Source organism: Arachis hypogaea, chromosome 12 (assembly GCF_003086295.3).
Source record: "Arachis hypogaea cultivar Tifrunner chromosome 12, arahy.Tifrunner.gnm2.J5K5, whole genome shotgun sequence".
Taxonomy (NCBI): Eukaryota; Viridiplantae; Streptophyta; class Magnoliopsida; order Fabales; family Fabaceae; genus Arachis; species Arachis hypogaea.
In genome coordinates, this window is record NC_092047.1 from 98,540,672 (window position 1) to 98,559,068 (window position 18,397).

General features: G+C 33.8%; 2 protein-coding genes and 1 long non-coding RNA gene across 7 annotated transcripts; all 3 read left to right on the forward strand.

The window, feature by feature from the left end:
* The first annotated feature begins 3,255 nt into the window (after window positions 1-3,255).
* LOC112727821 (uncharacterized) lies at window positions 3,256-9,636 on the forward strand. Of its 5 annotated transcripts, none has more exons than XM_025777734.3 (6): window positions 3,268-3,768; window positions 4,854-6,534; window positions 7,650-7,762; window positions 8,357-8,397; window positions 8,473-8,545; window positions 9,596-9,636. In XM_025777734.3, exons 2-3 carry the CDS (start codon window positions 5,197-5,199, stop codon window positions 7,668-7,670), a joined length of 1,359 nt encoding a protein of 452 aa, XP_025633519.1. In that variant the 5' UTR covers window positions 3,268-3,768; window positions 4,854-5,196; the 3' UTR covers window positions 7,671-7,762; window positions 8,357-8,397; window positions 8,473-8,545; window positions 9,596-9,636. The 5 variants fall into 5 exon arrangements, with proteins under 5 accessions (XP_025633516.1, XP_025633519.1, XP_025633517.1 ...); XM_072209541.1 differs by having other exon boundaries at window positions 3,288-3,768; window positions 4,866-6,534; XM_025777731.3 differs by lacking the exons at window positions 7,650-7,762; window positions 8,357-8,397; window positions 8,473-8,545; window positions 9,596-9,636 and having other exon boundaries at window positions 3,256-3,768; window positions 4,854-6,799.
* A 299-nt stretch (window positions 9,637-9,935) lies between these two features.
* Window positions 9,936-11,183, forward strand: LOC112730325 (DEAD-box ATP-dependent RNA helicase 10). The gene is made up of 4 exons (XM_072209542.1): window positions 9,936-10,108; window positions 10,247-10,335; window positions 10,419-10,507; window positions 10,792-11,183. The coding sequence occupies exons 1-4, from the start codon at window positions 10,086-10,088 to the stop codon at window positions 10,912-10,914; spliced, it is 324 nt and encodes a 107-aa protein (XP_072065643.1). The 5' UTR covers window positions 9,936-10,085; the 3' UTR covers window positions 10,915-11,183.
* A 1,264-nt stretch (window positions 11,184-12,447) lies between these two features.
* On the forward strand, window positions 12,448-13,525 carry LOC112729349 (uncharacterized). The gene is made up of 2 exons (XR_011869181.1): window positions 12,448-12,878; window positions 13,137-13,525. It is a non-coding gene; the product is annotated as an uncharacterized lncRNA (long non-coding RNA).
* Window positions 13,526-18,397: the final 4,872 nt, after the last annotated feature.

Below are 18,397 nucleotides of genomic sequence, written 5' to 3' on the forward strand. Positions count from 1 at the left end.
TTTATTAAACAAAAACTAAAAATTTTATTTATAATTTATATTATATCAATTTATTGTAATAAATTATATTAATTTAAATTGTATCGATTTAAATTTAAAATAAAAGATAGATAAAAGATAATAACAAATAAAATAATAAATCGATTAAAGTGGATATAAATGTATTTAAAATACTCAGGTATTCACTATTCACGGAGTACATTTTATCCATTGTGATGTTACCCTCCTAACAGTAATTTTAATATATTAATTTTTTAACAATTTTTTTAAAAATAGATAGTTAAAAAATTTCAATAAACAATAATAAACTTTTAAAAAATAATGTTTCAACAATTTTAAAAAAATAATAATTTTTTTTGTCAGGATCTAGGACCAAATTAGGTCCAAACACACCATGATCAATCCGATCCATTTCCTTATAACATCTGCAAGTTATGATGCATGGACGTTGATATTGACACGGAAATGACACGATACGGAACATGCTGATACGCGAATTTTAAAATTTTATAAGATAGGGGACACACATACATATAAAATATAAAGTATTTTTTAAATAAATCGTAATGATATTTTGATATTTTATTAATATTAAAATATAAATTAATTTTTAATTATTTTTAATGTCGTATTTTAATTATATCAAGTATTTAAAATATTTTTTATTTTCATAAATAATAATATATGCTATATCTAAATTTATTTCAAAAATATATGTTAATAAGACTGAACACGCTGACACGTAATGATATTTAGGTACGTCTAAACGTGTCCGGTAAAATTTTTTTTATATTTTATTAAGACACAGTTTGAACACGTCAAACGAGTGTGGATGAATGTCGTGTCTAAAATGTGTCCGAGATGCAAACACAGCAACTCAGCGAAGTGTCCGACTGTCCGTGCTTCATAGCCTGGAACAGACTAAATTTATACTTTTTAGGGGTGGCAAAACGGGTTGAACTCGTTGGGCCGACCCGCTAAAAAGGACGGGTCGGGCTAGAATTTGGAGCCCGCCAAATTAAAAAAAATCCGCCAAACCCGCACCGCCAAATTGGCGGGTTTTAGCGGGGCGGAGCGGGCCGGTCCGCCGAGTTGAAGATATTTATTTTTTTTATTTTTTTATTAAATAAAAGAGTGATTACTATTATAAAATTAATAATTATAGAATTTTCAAACACTTTTTTTTGTTTTTATTTTTATTCTTCTTTTAGTTATTAACTTTATTTATTTTATTTTACAATTTCGTATATTTGTTCGAATTATGTGACTTGTTTTTTAAAATAAACATAGTTCTATTGACAAATATTATTTTTAACAATTTTATTGAAGTTAAAAATTAAAAAAAAGATAATAAAAATATTATATTATAATTTGACTATTTTTTATTTGTATTTGATTTTTTAATTATTATTTTTTAGTTAATTTTAATGAATTTTATTTTTCAAAAAAAAAAATCAAGCGGGCTAGCCCGTCGACCCGTCAATCCGCCATAAAGCGGAACGAACTAGCATTTTGAATCCATTTTAGTTGACAGATGGGCCGGTCCACCCGTTTATAGGGCGGACCTCAACGGGGCGGAGCGGGCCGACCCGCTTTGCCACCCCCTAATACTTTTCATACAACAAATGTTAGACTATACAATGTTAGAGCTTTCTTCAGTAAAAAAAAAAAAAAGTATAATCCGAACCTTAAAAAAACCAAGATAAATGAAAATATCCAGAAATATAGAGAACGGTCCACAAATAATAAATTGTATTATTATAACAATTAGGGCAGATATAGATATAAGCTAACCTTATAGTTATGCTAAATTACTAATATTATCCTTCTTGCAACCTTTCGCTTTTATATTATTTTTTTTCTATTATTATTATTATTATTATTATTATTATTATTATTATTATTATTATTATTATTATTGTCTTAATTGCCAATATTACGATAATAATAATATTATTAGGTTATAGGTATAACAAAAATAACTCAAAAAAATCAAAACCAAAAACGGTAGTTCTAAATTCTAATTTAAAGATGTATATTTAATTTTTTTTATAAATATTTATTAATTTAATTATAATATAATTATTTTTTATTGTTGTATATCTATCTATTTAGTCAATATATTAATTTTTTTTACAATTAGTATTTTGTTTCGAAATAAAATTAATTAATAATTTATTATTCATTATTACTTCATTTTTATTTAATAATCATATTATTATACCTATATATATTTTAATTTTTTGGCTTTATTTCTAATATTGTGCAATATATATATATATAGACACACACGTAGATATAATACATTCCAAATGTATTTGAAATTTTTTTTAAGATATTTCATCTTGGATACATAGTATTCGACTTATGTACTTATTTATCATTTACCTTTTGTACTTAGGATGTATAATGGTAGTTTAAAAAGTGAATGTTGTACATTTTAATAAATAAAATATTTAAATAATTCAAAATAAAAAAATTTATATTTTTATTGTCAAATTAATAATATAATATAAATATAAATATTAATTTTAAATTTTAATTTTAATTACAACTAACAAATGATATGTGATATATTTTTATTGTCAAACTAATAATTAATAATAATATATAAGAAAAATAAAGTGGCTAATTTTTTTATATAGAGTAAATTAGTGTATAATGCATGTTATTAAAAAAGTTGGTTTTTTTTTTAATATGGAATTAAATTTTTTTAAATTGTTATTAAACAAATTAGAAGGTCAAATTTGTTGAGGAGAAAAAAAAAATCTAAAAGACCGATTTAAATGAGGTGTACAAATTTAAAAGTTAGATTTATATATTAAAAATTGTTAAAAATTCAGATATATATATATATATATATATATATATATATATATATATATATATATATATATATATATATATATATATATATATATATATCTGAATGTAAGATTTGTGTATTATAAAAATTTAAAAAATTCAGGTACATAAATATATGAGAATTAGATTTGTATTTTAAATAATAAATCTGTTAGTTAAATTTATATTTTTTATATCCTAGTTATACACATCATACTTTAATAATATTATAAAATATTATTATTTTTTTAATATTAAAATTAAAAAGTGAAATAAAATAAATGATAAAGAGAAAAAGATAAAAAAGAGAAAAGAAAAAGAAAAAGAACTTCTTAATTTTAAAAAAAAAATTAATTAAAATAAAAGAGTATCATATAATGTATTTTAAATTAATAATATATAATAAAATATATAACAGAAGTTGCAAATATATATTTTTTAATAAAATATTTTTGTCAGGGGTCTCCCCCATTCCCCCATTCCCCCTTCTCCAACTCCTTCCTTCAGCAAACCCTAGCCTCCACAAAAGAAAGCAAACCCTAGCCTCCACCAATAGTTGTCGCCGTCTGTCGGAGTGAGAGACTGCTGCCGCCGTCCATCGCACTCAAGAACTTCCGTCTTCGTGCTCTCGGGCCTCTCGCCGGATCCTCCACGTCGGGTGCTCGCATCTCGCCGTTCTCCTCTGTGCTCGGCTGCTCGCGCCTCTCTCCGCCAGTGAGTGCTCGAGCTGTGCGTGTTGGTTGCTGCTCGTCGTCCGTGGTTGTCTCTGCTCGATTCTGCCTCCCAGTCTCACTCGAGTCTCGTCTCAGTCACTGGCATCTCGTGGTTCGTCTGTCTCGTCGCCGGCGGCAGAAGCAACTCGTGGGGTTGTCTCTTGCTTCGTCGCCTTCCGTGGGGTGGTCGCCGACTCGCCGTCGACCGTTGGTGAGTCCCTGCACCATCGCTTCCCTGTTCTCTCTTTTCAGATTTCCCTTCTCCCTGTATTTTTGCATGTTGCTGAATTGCTAATCAAATTTGCCTTGTTGCTAATCTAAATGTTGCTGTAAATCGGGACTTTACTTGGATTTGTTAAATTTGTTGCTGTAACTTGAATTTGTTGCTGAATTTGTTGCTTCCCAGTCACAGAATCAGAACAGAATACTCAGTCAGTGCTTGGTTGATTGGTTTTGCTCACTGATTGTATTTGATGATAAATTTTAAATGGATAACTTTTAAATTTTAAATTTGCACTGCGTGTTACTGATTCACTGTTCCTTCAGTACTTTTTGTTGTTAATCATTGTGATGAGCTTTATTAAAATTGGGTTGAAAACTGTTGAATCTTTTTTCATTTTTCATTGTTCTTAACTTCTGTTCTTATTAAAAAATTTGCAATTGGTGATCTTTTGATTTATTATATGCTTCATGTTTTTAATTTCACTCTGCATCTAGGCTTTGAAATCAGTTTATGATAACTGTGATGCAATTATTTAGTTGGATAACTGATGTAATTATTGAGTTCAAGAGATTGAGTTTTTGATTTGCAAGGTGATTTTTGGTTGATTTTTTATTTAATTTTGTAATGGTGTTTATGATTGGGGTTATCTGGTTTTCATTATTTTTGAATTTGGAAATTCCGCCTACTTCAAACTGCTTATGCTGCTTCTCACTATTTCTGGTGTGTAACTTGTATACTTCTGCATGATTCTCTTTTGATTCCACACAAAGTTGATGAAAAAACTGATTTTGTTATCTGTGGTAATCTTATTCTGTTTCTGTCTATGTTTTCTTGCTAATGGAACATTCTAGTCTAGTTGTTTAGTGATCAGAATGTTATTCCTTCTTAGCTTCATGGAATGAAAGAGAAACTACATTGCATCCTCAGAGGAATCAAAAACCATTAATTAATTTATATATTATTCATTTTAGTTTTATGATTCTATCAATTTGGTTGTGTACTTATTCTTCTTATTCAGCATAGGAATTTAAGCATTTTATTTTTCTGATATTTCAAAACTGTGTTTTTCTCAGAGACATTTATAGTTTTATACAGACAAGTGGTTCTGATTTTGGAATCAACTATGGACAAATAGCCAACAATCTTCCCTCTCCATCACGCGTTGCTGTTCTAAAACGGTTTTCCCGGTTGAACCACTGGTTGGACTGGTTGGACTAGTGAACCAGTGAACCAGTGATTAAAACGGTTTCAAGTCCACTTTCGGTGCTGGTGTTTCGTTCTTGGCGCCGCTGAGCGGGTTGTACGTGAGTACCCTTAAGTGAGGAAGGTAGAAGGTGGCCGAGTGAGTTTCAGAAAGGCTAAGGAAAAAAAAAGGGGTTTACAGAAGATTAGAGAGGGAAGAAGGTTGATTGGTCGATGGAGGTGGAGCAAGCTAAGCCAAAGCCAACGCCGAAGCGGTTTGTGAAGAACCAAATCCCTGATTCCATCCTCAACGACGCGGCCCTCAACGCCGCCATCTCCGTTCTCCCTCACAACTACAACTTCGAGGTCCACAAATGCGTTTGGCGCGTTCTTTCCACCGGCGCCAAGCGCGTTGCCCTTCAGTTCCCCGAGGGCCTCCTCATGTACTCCCTCCCTCTCTCCGACATCTTCACTACCTTCGCCGCCGTCGACCGCTGCTACGTCCTCGGTGACGTCACCTACGGCGCTTGTTGTGTCGACGACTTCTGCGCCGCTGCGCTCTCCGCCGACCTCCTCATCCACTACGGCCACAGCTGCCTTGTCCCCATCGATTCCACCACCATCCCCTGTCTCTACGTCTTCGTTGACATCAAAATCGACGTTTCCCATTTGGTTGATACCGTTAAATTGAACCTCGAATCTCGCGCCCAGAACCTCGTATTAGCTGGTACTATTCAGTTTGCATCTGCAATTAGGGCTGCGAAGCCGGAATTGGAGAAATCAGGGTTTAGGGTTTTGGTACCGCAGTCCAAGCCTCTTTCGGCCGGTGAGGTTCTTGGCTGCACTGCTCCCAAGGTTTCATTAATGGATTCGTTTAGTGAGAATCCTGAGAATAGCGTTTTGGTATTTGTAGCTGATGGAAGGTTTCATCTTGAGGCGATCATGATAGCTAATCCTGGGATTAAGGCTTTTAGGTATGACCCTTACATTGGGAAGTTGTTTCTGGAAGAGTATGATCACGTGGGAATGAAGGAATCTAGGAAAGGTGCGATTTTGAGAGCGAGGGAGGAAGCTCGGAATTGGGGTGTTGTTTTGGGGACTTTGGGTAGGCAAGGGAACCCTAAGATTCTGGAGAGATTGGAAAAGAATATGAAGGAAAAAGGGTTCCTTTACACTGTTTTCTTGATGTCTGAGATTAGCCCTGCAAGGATTGCATTGTTTGAGGACTCCGTGGATGCTTGGATTCAGATTGCTTGTCCTCGGTTATCGATTGATTGGGGTGATGCTTTTGGGAAACCAGTGCTCAATCCCTTCGAGGCAGAGATCGCGTTGGGGGTGATACCTGGCTGGTGGGAGAAGAAGAAAAATGTGTTGGTGGCAAAGGTGCAGGAAGGTTGTGAAGATGGTGGTGTAAGTTGCCAGAAGAGTGGTGATTCTTCCTGTGAGTGTAGCTGTGGAGAAGATGAAAATGGAAATGGAAAGAGCGATTTTGGTGGTGAATATCCAATGGACTATTATTCTCAAGATGGTGGGGAGTGGAATTCCTCTTATGTGAAGAAGTCCTCTCGTCCTGTAAGGAGAATTTCTGTATCTTCGGTTGCTACTAGTGCCATTTCTCAGCAGTCTTAAACTTTCTATAGGTTATAGATTTCGATATTTTGTTAGTTGCTGGATATTGGCTTTTGCCTCTAAACAACATTGGATGTTTAGGGAGAAAACATAGTATGATGTGATACAATACAATACATCATCTCATGATGTGCGATTTGTTGTTTTACTAGTGTTAAACGGTGCGATGCACAGTTTTATATTTAAATTTGACACGTTGAATCGAAAATAATATTTTATAATAATAAATATTCAGATATACTAATTGATCCTAATTATATTCTAACAATCAAAGTAGTTAAAATGAACTAGGCACATTCTGAATTTGCAAGACTGAGTTTGTGCTTATGATTTAGTGTTTCTTTGGTTGTTGAGTTATGTTTAGCCTTCTTATTTTTTGTCAATTCTGTGTTTCTTTTCCTCCTTTATGTTAAATTCATACCTTTGCAAGTCGGAACACCAGGACGCGTTTTAGATCACCTCAAAAACACCAAAGGATTTTCTCTTAATAGATTAAAATATTTGGTATGATTTGTACATAATGCTGATGTTACATTATTCTATGCTCAAGTTTTCTTTTCTTTTTATTTAATCCAATCATTTGATACACGTGCTGTGTGAACTATGTATTGATTGTACGTAATGAGTTCTGAATATTTTTCACCACTTTTACTCTGCCCACCCAGTTTGCCCCTCGCATATATGAGCTCAAGAGTTCACCTCTTATTTCATTAAAATCTTTATTTACTCAATGTTGAGTTGTGAAATACATAACATAATTCATGTAACTGACTCGATGCAATTTCTGCAAGTTGATTTTCTTTTGAGATTTATGTTTCTGCATTGGGTTAGGTGCTTTATATATTGTTGCAAAGTTATATCTTAAAGAATGTCAGATCCTGATTCAAAGTGACGAGAAAACATTTTATGGATTCTTTGGCCTATTTTTGGACTTTAAAGTTTGCAAAAATAAATATTTAATAAAACTTTCCTGTTGTCTACCATAGCATTTTTTCATCTCTCATTTCTTTATCGTACATATATTTGAACTTGCTATATTCTACACATTCATGTCCTAGATGAGGCGGACAGGCTGTTGAATGAGGACTTTGAGGAATCACTTAATGAGATTATACAATTGATTCCTCGTGAGCGGAGAACATTTCTGTTTTCTGCTACAATGACTAAGAAGGTATATATGAATATTTATGGACAACTGTGCACTTTACTTTATCATCGTGTGTACAATATCATTATATGCACAGGGACAAATCCATAACAGTTGAAGAGGGGGAGGGGGTGGGGCTGAGACCATAAGTGAACAATGTAAAATAAATATCAATTCTAGTGGAATTATATAATTAAATAAGTATTAAAGTATGTAAAATATATGAGGAGATCAAGGGCTCAATAAACTTATTATGACCATATTTATGTTGGCATGCAACTAGTTTGTGTGGAAATATGTGATAGAAGGAGTAGGAAAAATTATTTTTATAGATTGGAATAGATCAGATATATGTTTTCCGTTTCAGATTTATGGCATTTTGAATTTAGGACTATGTTGTTCGTCTAAGATTTATGGCATTTGAATTTAGGACTTAAAAGGGTTCTGGTTTTCCTCTCTGTATGAATAAATTTTAATCCTATAATTTTAATTTTAGGCCAAGTCTATATTTTCCTTAGTTAGAAAAAGGTTTCTAGAAGCTGCTTATATACGACATATATATATATATATATATATATTACAATGCTAATACAGCAAGTTGCACCCTCAATGCTGCAGGTCCAAAAGCTCCAAATGTTTGTTTAAGGAATCCTGTGAAGGTACCCTGTATATTTGCAAATATGTTTAGATTCTAGTTGTTCCAAATTTACTCAATTTGCTTTTGTTTAATTTAGATTGAAGCAGCCTCTAAGTATTCTACTGTTGACACACTGAAGCAGCAATATCGTTTCTTACCTGCCAAACAAGGTTTGTGTTATCCATCATTGATTCTTCAGAAAATGTTTGATTTTTGAAGGGGATTTTGGTAAGCGTAATAGAACATCATTCGTGTCATGTATTTTTGGCACAATGGACTAGATCTTATATGTTTGAATAATCATGACATTTACTTTAGGAAAACATCTACTACTTGCAGCATGTTAGATTGACTGCATGGAGTTATGCGGGAAAACTCTTCATTGAACTCTTCTATCAAATTGACGTTTTGGACTGAGATCAATATAACTCTTGTCAAAAGGCATGCCTAGGTGCTATAGGCGACGGGAGAAATGGTTCAGGAAAAACATTGAAAAAAGTACTAGATTTTTTTGAAAAATACAAAAAATGTTAATCGGGCTGCTCGCTTAACCTGTTATTTTTTTCCCGCCTGAAATTTAAACGGACCTGATTTTAAAGGTAAAAGCCTGCTCGTTTAAGCGGGGAAACAGGCTGGCCCAACGGGTTTAGCCCATATTGACGGCCCTAGTTTTGGCTCTTTTTAGATGCTGAGAAGGCAAGGTGCTAAGGCATGTGCCTTGCTCTGAGGCTGCTTTCTGTTTCGTTTATATATATTAGATGAGAGGAACTGTCCCCTAGTGTCAGCCAAAAATACACTAAATTATCTGACTTAGCCCAATAAAAGATATTAGGTTTTGCATAGAAGACAGAAGACCACTGCTTGACCTGCACAACAACAGAAGTTGAAATGCCAGAGGGGCGCTATTTGACCACCCTGTTGCTTCTCTTCACCACCTTTTTTGGTTGAATTTTTGGCATTCCACAAGTAGTTTTAGTTTAGGAACTTATTATTATACTTTATCGAGGATTTGTGTCTAATTATCATTGTGAAGTACTTTGTTTATTTTGCACAATAGATATATATTCAATTGTTTTCTAATGCCTTTGTTTACTGAATCATACATTTTTTGGTGCCTTTTGCATTTGACTGATTTTTATGCATTTTAGGTTTCATGAATCAGCCTATATCTTCTATGCCTGCAATCTATGTCCTCGTTAATTTATTATGTTTTCTTATAGGATTTCTACCTTGTGTACATTCTCACTGAAATGGCTGGAAGTACATCAATGGTGTTCACTCGTACATGTGATTCAACTCGTCTTCTTGCTTTGATTCTTAGTAATCTTGGTCTAAAAGCCATCCCAATTAATGGTCATATGACCCAGGTAATTGTATTGAACATTCTTGTATTATAATAGTTAATAGTTAATTAGTAATTTCTTGCAAAATATTCTTTCTTCCACCTTATGGGAGAGAGGATGTGGGGTGGAAGAAGAATCTCTCTCTCTCTCTCTCTCTCTCTCTCTCTCTCTCTATAGTGCATGGACACATACATATTTGTTATTTGTGGTTTGCCAGTTGTCTGTAATTCTTTTTTACAATAATCTTGACAGTCAAAAAGGCTTGGAGCCTTGAATTTATTCAAGTCTGGGGCTCGCAATATTCTCATTTGTACTGATGTAGCTAGTAGAGGATTGGATATTCCAATAGTAGATGTTGTGATTAACTATGACATCCCCACAAACTCCAAAGTAAGATGTGCTATAATTAATCTAACTTTTGAATTTAGCCTCATGTTATTTGTTCTACAAATTCTAGGTTGACGAATCATCTAAATTTCTGCTCTAGACTAAACCTAAATTGCTGGATTCCTTATCTTGTGCTCTAAGGACTGCTCGTGCAGGGCGTTCTGGGGTTGCAATTTCCCTTGTGAACCAATATGAGCTGGAGTGGTACATTCAAATAGAGAAACTTATAGGTGAGAGTAGTAGTATATTCTTTAACATGTATTGTTAAGGCTGGGAACATTTTCTAAAGTCGTCAATGCAACTAATATTTCAGGCAAGAAGCTACCAGAATATCCTGCACAAGAAGAGGAAGTTCTACTTTTGGAAGAGCGGGTTAGCGAGGCCAAACGATTATCAGTAATGGTAATTTTGCATGCAAAACTTTGTTTAGTTTTTATTTTGGGATATTCTCTCTGTCTCATATTTTCCGAGGGAAACAAATTTGAGTCTACCCAAGCTCTAAGGGTTTCGGTAAACTGAGTTTGGTTACCTTGAATACCATTGATAGAAATCTGCATGTATAATGTGTATGTAAAGGTACATGAGCTTTTGTTATAGTTTCTGAATTCTATGATGATGGTATTGAAATCAGTTAATGTATGTTTATATGATTGATTTAATGCATTTTTTCTCAAAACTTTATGTAGAAAATGAAGGAGGAAGCCATGGGGAAGAAGAAACGGAGAGGTGAATCAGATTATGGCGAAGAAGATATTGACAAATACTTAGGTCTCAAGGATAAGAAATCATCCAAAAAGTTTAGAAGATGAGACCTTACCACTGCAGTTTCGTTTTCAAGTAAACATCATATATGTATATGGCAATTTTGGTATTTTATTTAACATTACTTAGTCTATTGATGCTTTGGAGTTCCTGATGGAAGCTCTGGCTTTTGTCTTCATTATTGCATATTTATAGAATTATGGTTGATGGGACTTCGTAATATGGCTGAAGAGAAGCCTTGAAAAATTAATTACCTTGTACAACATGAACCTTGTATATTTTGCTAATTTTGCATCTAAGGCTATGATTGCAATCAGTGAGCTGTCTAAAACAAATATCTGACCAAAGGTGATTCTGCATCACAGATAAATGACAGAAAAAACTTGTGATAAATCACAGATTAAAGAAACATAATTTACCCACATTAATTCACACATTAAAAACCTTGTGATAAATGACAGAAATAAAATTAAATCTTTTTAAGTAGTTGTGTTTATTTGTTATCAACTTGTCCAAAAGTTCATTGCCTTCGCAAATCTTCTATTAGCTATAACAACATTAATACTCTTTCTACATCCACAAAATTTTAGTTTTTAAAAAATGTGTATATTGTTAGATTAAGCTATTTAGAAATCAGTTAAAAAGTATTCTAAAAATAGTTGTTTTTGATATATATATTTTTAATTCTTAACAAGAAAAATATTGAATTCTAAAAAAAAAATTACTTTCTTAACAAATGCATGATACATCAAAATAATTAAATGGATAATGCATCATGATAACATTGTCCAATGTTTATTAATATTATTACATTTATTTAGGCTGTCACAAATTAAAACACTGAGAAACAGAATGCATATTCCATGCAACACGCAAAAGGAAATCCAATAAGCAGCACCTAAATATGCATTTTTCCCGTAACTAACTCTGATTATCATTTTCTATGATCCAAAATTTTCCCTTTGATTTCAACCGAGTTTCTTCTTCTTACGTCCAATTCAACAGAGTCTAACAACAACAACAATAATTCATGCAGTTCAAAACGTGACGCTAAATTCAAAATTCTTTCCTCACATTTTTTTCCCTTGAATTTTACATGTAACAAGAAAACCAAAGATATGTCTCTATTATAGTAATAATCATCATCAACTTTGGTTGATTTTGAAACCATTATTGTAGTGACTGTGTGAATTTAGAAGATTCCGATTTTTTCCTTTTTTTTTTCTTCTCCCATTTTTTCTTTTTTTTTTTCTTTACCCAAGTCTTAAAGACCAAGACTTATCTTCGAATTTTGGCTGGCGGAAAGCTTAATAGTTAATTCAATTGTGTGTAAAATGGAAAGTTTGAGATTGAATAGTAATTGGATGTGGAAGAATTTTGATATTCTTTTTTGCTCTTCCAAAAATATTATTTGTACAATGATTGATGTTGTTTGCATTAAACATTTTTAGTTAATAACTCATACAAATAGTCTGTAACTTACATATTAGAAGTTAAAAACTTTAAGCAAAATTGTAGCGACTAAAAGAACAAGAAGAAAAAATAAGGCAAAAAATAAAATGAGTGAAACCAATACTATAATTGCTTTGGGGGGAAAAAAGTTGTTAGGCAACTTTTAACTATTCAAATTACATTGTTCATTTAATTATTTATTTTTGTGAATTTAGGTATTGAGTGATCCTCAAAAGAGGGTGATTTATGATCAGCAAGGAGAGGAAGGTTTGAAACATATGCCACCACCTGGGAATGAACCAACAAATGGAGTTAACCCAAGAAATGCAGAGGATATCTTTGCAGAGTTCTTTAGAGACAACCCTTTTGGATTTGGATCATCTGGACCTCATGGAAGGTCCAGGTTCCAAACTGAGGGAGGCGGATCATTCAGCGGATTCCATGCGCCGCTGAAGAAGCCGCCTCCTGTTGAGAGCAAGTTGGCATGTAGTTTGGAAGAGTTGTACACGGGTTCCACAAGAAAAATGAAGATCTCAAGGATTGTTATGGATGCTAATGGGTGAGTATGTAGTATCTTGATCTCTATTTATTCAAGAAAATTGATTTGCTATTTACTCTTCAAAATAACCAGTTAATTCAAACCAATCTGAATTGGTCGAGTAATCAGTTCACTTGTCCACTTAAACAAGTGTCGAGAGTTCAAATCCCGTCTTGTATATGCAACAACTCATTGGTCAAATGTAAACCCTTAAAAGGAGTATAAACTTCTATTGTGGTCTTATTATTGCAATCTCACAAATCAAAATTGCTTTTGTAGGAGGCCAAACCCACTGAGATATTAACAATTGACATAAAGCCAGGTTGGAAAAAAGGAACAAAGATCACATTCCCAGACAAAGGTAACCAGTATACAAACCAGCTTCCAGCAGACCAAGGGCAGGGCTCAGGAGAGCATTGGGTGGTTGAAATTGGAATGATCTGAGAATTTGTATTCTCTTCACACTCCTTTTGTTTCAAATTTTGTGTCCAGATACACTTTGTATTCATATACATCGATTTTTCAAAGGAAATGTGATTGGTGAATGTACATAGATCTTTTACCCTTTTGAAAAATGGTTTAAGTTATACCACTCATTTCCTATGGTCCTATATTGTTTCTAGTCTATGATGTTCAATGGAAATGAATCAAATGATGTTGAGATGTTATTGTCAATGTTTAGAAATACTTAGTGGCTTTGTGTTTTGTGTGCGTTTTTCCTGTGGTTTAAGTTTTCCTTTGCTGCATATAAAAAAATTGGTGGAAAAAGAAAAAGTAAAAAACATACCATTTGTTACGGTATAGATGATCATCAACCCTTTATCCAATTAAAAGGTGCTTAGATAATACAAACCTTTAATATAGACGGTGCCATCCTTTTCAAAGCTTGAAAAAGCTAATCTTATATAGCTATAAATAAGGTTTCATAGCCTAACGAACGAGATACAGCAATAATAAAAAAAATACTTTCTCTCTCTCTTTTCTTCTACAATAAAGCACTCATTTACTTTTTCCTCTTCATAGAATACTAATATGATATTAATATATTATCTTTATAGTAGTATAATAGTATTGGTAAATATTGATAGTAGTATTTTTCTATTTATACTTTATTTTATTATTTCTTCCTTATTTATTTTACAACACGTTATCAACACGAAGCTCTAACGAAATTTTAGGAAGACTTCAGGTAACAAATTTGTATTATGTCGAATCTCTTTCATCTTGAATATAATGCTTTTGATATATCTGAAAATAATTATTTATCATGGATACTAGATGTTAAAATCCATCTTGATTCAATGGATCTTGGAGATACCATTAAGGCTGGAAATACATTCCAGAAGGATATAGCCAAAGCCATAATTTTCTTTCGTCGTCATCTTGACGTATGATTGAAAAATGAATATCCCACATTAAAAGATCCTGCAAATCTGTGCAAAGACCTTGAAGAAAGGTACAATCATCAAAAGACGGTGATACCTCCTCAAGCCCGATATGTTAGAGAAAACTTTTTCGACCTTCCATGCCTCGAATGTACTCTTGCAGTAGCAATCGAGAAAAAGGATTTAAAAAATTTTTTTGAGCTAATTTCTTACTTTCTTGTTGCTGAACGCAACAATGAATTGTTCTTAAGAAATCATGAAGCGCGCCCAGCTGGCGCAGCCCCATTTTCTGAAGCAAATGCGGCAAATTATAACCCCACAAGAGGTAAATAACAAGATTTTGATAACAAAAAAATTATGGAATGAAAAGAAATTATGTTCACAAAAAAAGATCTCACCAGAAGTGGGATAAAGAAAGAAACAATGGGCAAAGTATATCAATTGAGGATAAATGCTTCCGTTGTGGTGGAAAGGACTATTGATCACGTACCTATCGTACCCCAAGACACCTAGTTGATTTTTATCAAGCATCCTTGAAAAGGGATGACAAAGGAAAGGAAACAAATTTTGTTTCAAATGATGAAAATTCCACCACTCATTATGATGTATCTAATTTCTTTAAGGATTCTGAAGGAAATATTAGCTATTTGATCAATGATGGAATAGTTTGATATGTGTATGTGTTTGTTAAGTATTCATGTGAATAATTTTACTGTGCATGTACTTCTACTCATTTTATTATTATTATCATTTGTTTTTGAAGAAAAATGGCAAGGACATATTCTAAAGATATGTATGCCTTGCGGATAGTGCGAGTTCTCACACTATTCTCAAAAGTGATATATATTTTACCCATTTTGTGCCAAAAGAAGAATGTGTTAATACTATAATTGGCTCAGGCAATGTGATTGAAGGCTCCGGAAGAGCTATAGTTTTGTTTCCCTGAGGAACAAAATTCATAATAAATAATGCACTGTTGTCTACCAAGTCTCGAAGAAACTTGTTGAGCTTTAAAGATATTCGCCGAAATGGATATCATATTGAGACTATGAATGAGGGAAATCATGAGTACTTATGTATCACAACTCATGATTCAAATAAAAAGGTTATATTAGAAAAGTTACCCTCACTTTCATCTGGGTTGTATTATACCAAGATTAGTGCAATTGAATCACATGCCACTGTAAACCAGAAGTTTACTAGCCCAAATGAATTCATAATTTGGCACAACTGATTGGGTCATCTGGGAACAACCATGATGAGGAGAATTATTGAAAACTCCTATGGACATTCACTAAAGAACCAAAAGATTCTTAAAACTAGTGAATTTTGTTGTGCTGCATGTTCTCAGGAAAAGTTAATTTTAAAGCCATCACCAGTAAAGATTGGATTCGAGTCCCCTGGATTCCTAGAAAGGATTCAAGGTGATATATGTGGACCTATTCATCCACCATGTGGATCTTTTAGATATTTTATGGTCTTAATAGACGCATCTTCGAGATGGTCACATGTGTGCTTATTATCTTCTCGCAACCTGGCGTTTGCGAGATTACTGGCTCAAATTATTCGATTAAAAGCACAATTTCCAGAAAATCCAATTAAAGCAATTCATCTTGATAATGCTGGTGAATTTACTTCCCAAGCTTTTGATGCTTATTGTATGGCTAATGGAATAAGTGTTGAACATCCAATAGCTTATGTTCACACACAAAATGGGCTAGCAGAATCACTTATTAAGCGCCTCCAATTAATTGCTAGACCCTTACTTATGAGAACAAATCTCCCAACTTCGGTTTGGGGGAATGCTATTTTACATGCTGCAGCACTTATTCGTTTGAGGCCAACGAGTTACCATCAGTTCTCTCCTATGCAATTAGCTTTTGGCCAGCAGCCAAATGTTTTCCATTTAAGAATATTTGGGTGTGCGATATATGTTCCCATTGCACCACTTAATCGCACTAAAATGGGACCCCAAAGAAAATTGGGGATATATGTTGGATATGATTCTCCCTCTATAGTGAGGTATCTTGAGATACAAACTGGAGATGTATTTAAAGCCCGGTTTGCAGATTGTCATTTTGATGAATTAAAATTTTCAACATTAGGGGGAGAGAATAAGCTTCCTGAAAAGGAACTTAATTGGAATGCATCATCGTTGATGCATTTAGATCCTCGATCAGGGCAATGTGAACTAGAAGTTCAAAAGATTATACATTTGCAAAGAATAGCAAATGAATTGCCTCATGCATTTTCCGATACAAAGAGGATAACCAAATCTTATATACCACCGGAAAATGTCCCAATTCGAATTGATGTCCCAGTAGGACAAGTAGCCACTGAAGCAAATTCACGCCAGAAGCATGGCAGGGCAGAAAATACCCCAATTCGAATTGATGTCCCAGTAGGACAAATAGCCACGGAAGCAAATACACGCCAGAAGCGTGGCAGGCCTGTCGGTTCCAAAGATAAAAATCCTCGAAAGCGAAAAGAGGTAAATACTATTCCTGTTGGAAAAGACATAGTAGAGACACCTGTAGTTGTCCAAAATTCTGATATAATGTTAACGCCAGAAGACGTTCAGGTACCTGAAAATTGTGAAAATGACGAGATCTCGATAAATTATGTCTTTACAGGAGAGAAATGGGACCGAAATAAGACAATTGTCAATAAAATATCTGCATATAATGTGGCATTAAATATCATGCATGAAAGTAAGGATCTTGAGTCAAGATCAGTCTAAGAATGTCGACAAAGGAATGATTGGCCAAAATGGAAAGAAGCCATGAAGGCTGAATTAGACTCACTTGCAAAACGTGAAGTCTTTGGACATGTAGTCCATACACCAGAAGATGTAAAACCTGTTGGATACCGATGGGTATTTGTGAGAAAACGAAATGAGAAAAATGAAGTTGTGCGCTATAAAGCCCGACTTGTGGCACAAGATTTTTCACAAAGACCCGGTATAGATTATGAAGAAACGTATTCCCCTGTAGTGGATGCGATAACATTGCGTTATTTAATCAGTTTATCTGCATATCATAAACTGCATATGCATTTAATGGATGTAGTAACAACCTATTTGTACGGCTCATTAGATCGGGATATCTATATGAAAGTCCCTGAAGGACTAAAGATATCTAAACCATCCAATGAATATTCACAGGGATTATATTCAGTTAAATTGCAAAGATCTTTATACGGTCTAAAGCAATCTGGACGACTGTGGTATAATCGTCTTACTGAGTATCTAGCCAAAAACGGACTCAAGAATGATGATATCTGCCCTGTGTTTTCATAAAGAAATCCGCATCTGGATTCATTATAATTGCTGTGTACGTTGATGATTTAAATATCATTGGAACTCCTGAAGAGATTCCAACAATTATAAAAACTCTGAAAGAAAAGTTTGAGATGAAAGATCTTGGAAGGACTAAATTCTGTCTCAGCCTGCAGATCGAGCATATAAAAAATGGGATATTTATTCATCAAACAACATACACAGAGAATATCTTGAAAAGATTTTATATGGATAAGTCACATCCATTAAGTACTCCAATGATTGTAAGATCTTTGGATGTGGAGAAGGATCAATTCCGCCCTAAAGAAGAGAATGAAGATATGCTTGGTCCTGAAGTACCCTATCTTAGTGCCATTGGAGCGCTAATGTATCTTGCTAATAATACACGACCCGATATATCATTTGCTGTGAATTTACTAACAAGATATAGTTCCTCTCCAACCAGAAGACATTGGAGTGGAATCAAACAAATCTTTCGATATCTTCATGGAACGGTTAATATGGGATTGTTTTATCCCTATGGATCCAAGTCACAACTAGTTGGCAATGCAGATGCTGGATACTTGTCTGATCCTCATAAAGGGAGACCTCAAATAGGATACCTCTTTACATATGGTGGAACAGCTATATCATGGAGGTCCACGAAACAGACGATTGCTGCAACATCCTCTAATCATGCTGAAATACTAGCGATACATGAAGCTAGTCGCGAGTATTTTTGGCTTAGGAGTGTGATCCAATATATTCTGTCATCATGTGGACTGATTGATCATAAGGTAGCTCCAACTGTCCTGTTTGAAGATAATACAGCATGCATTGCTCAACTTAAAGGCGGATAGATCAAAGATGATAGAACA

Bases quoted from the DNA above. Each gene is read 5' to 3' on its own strand.
- LOC112727821 (XM_025777731.3), top strand. From the start codon at position 5,197: ATGGAGGTGGAGCAAGCTAAGCCAAAGCCAACGCCGAAGCGGTTTGTG.
- LOC112730325 (XM_072209542.1), top strand. From the start codon at position 10,086: ATGACATCCCCACAAACTCCAAA. The intron at 10,109-10,246 runs GTAAGATGTGCT...TTGTGCTCTAAG, and splicing joins ACATCCCCACAAACTCCAAA to GACTGCTCGTGCAGGGCGTT. The intron at 10,508-10,791 runs GTAATTTTGCAT...AACTTTATGTAG, and splicing joins CCAAACGATTATCAGTAATG to AAAATGAAGGAGGAAGCCAT.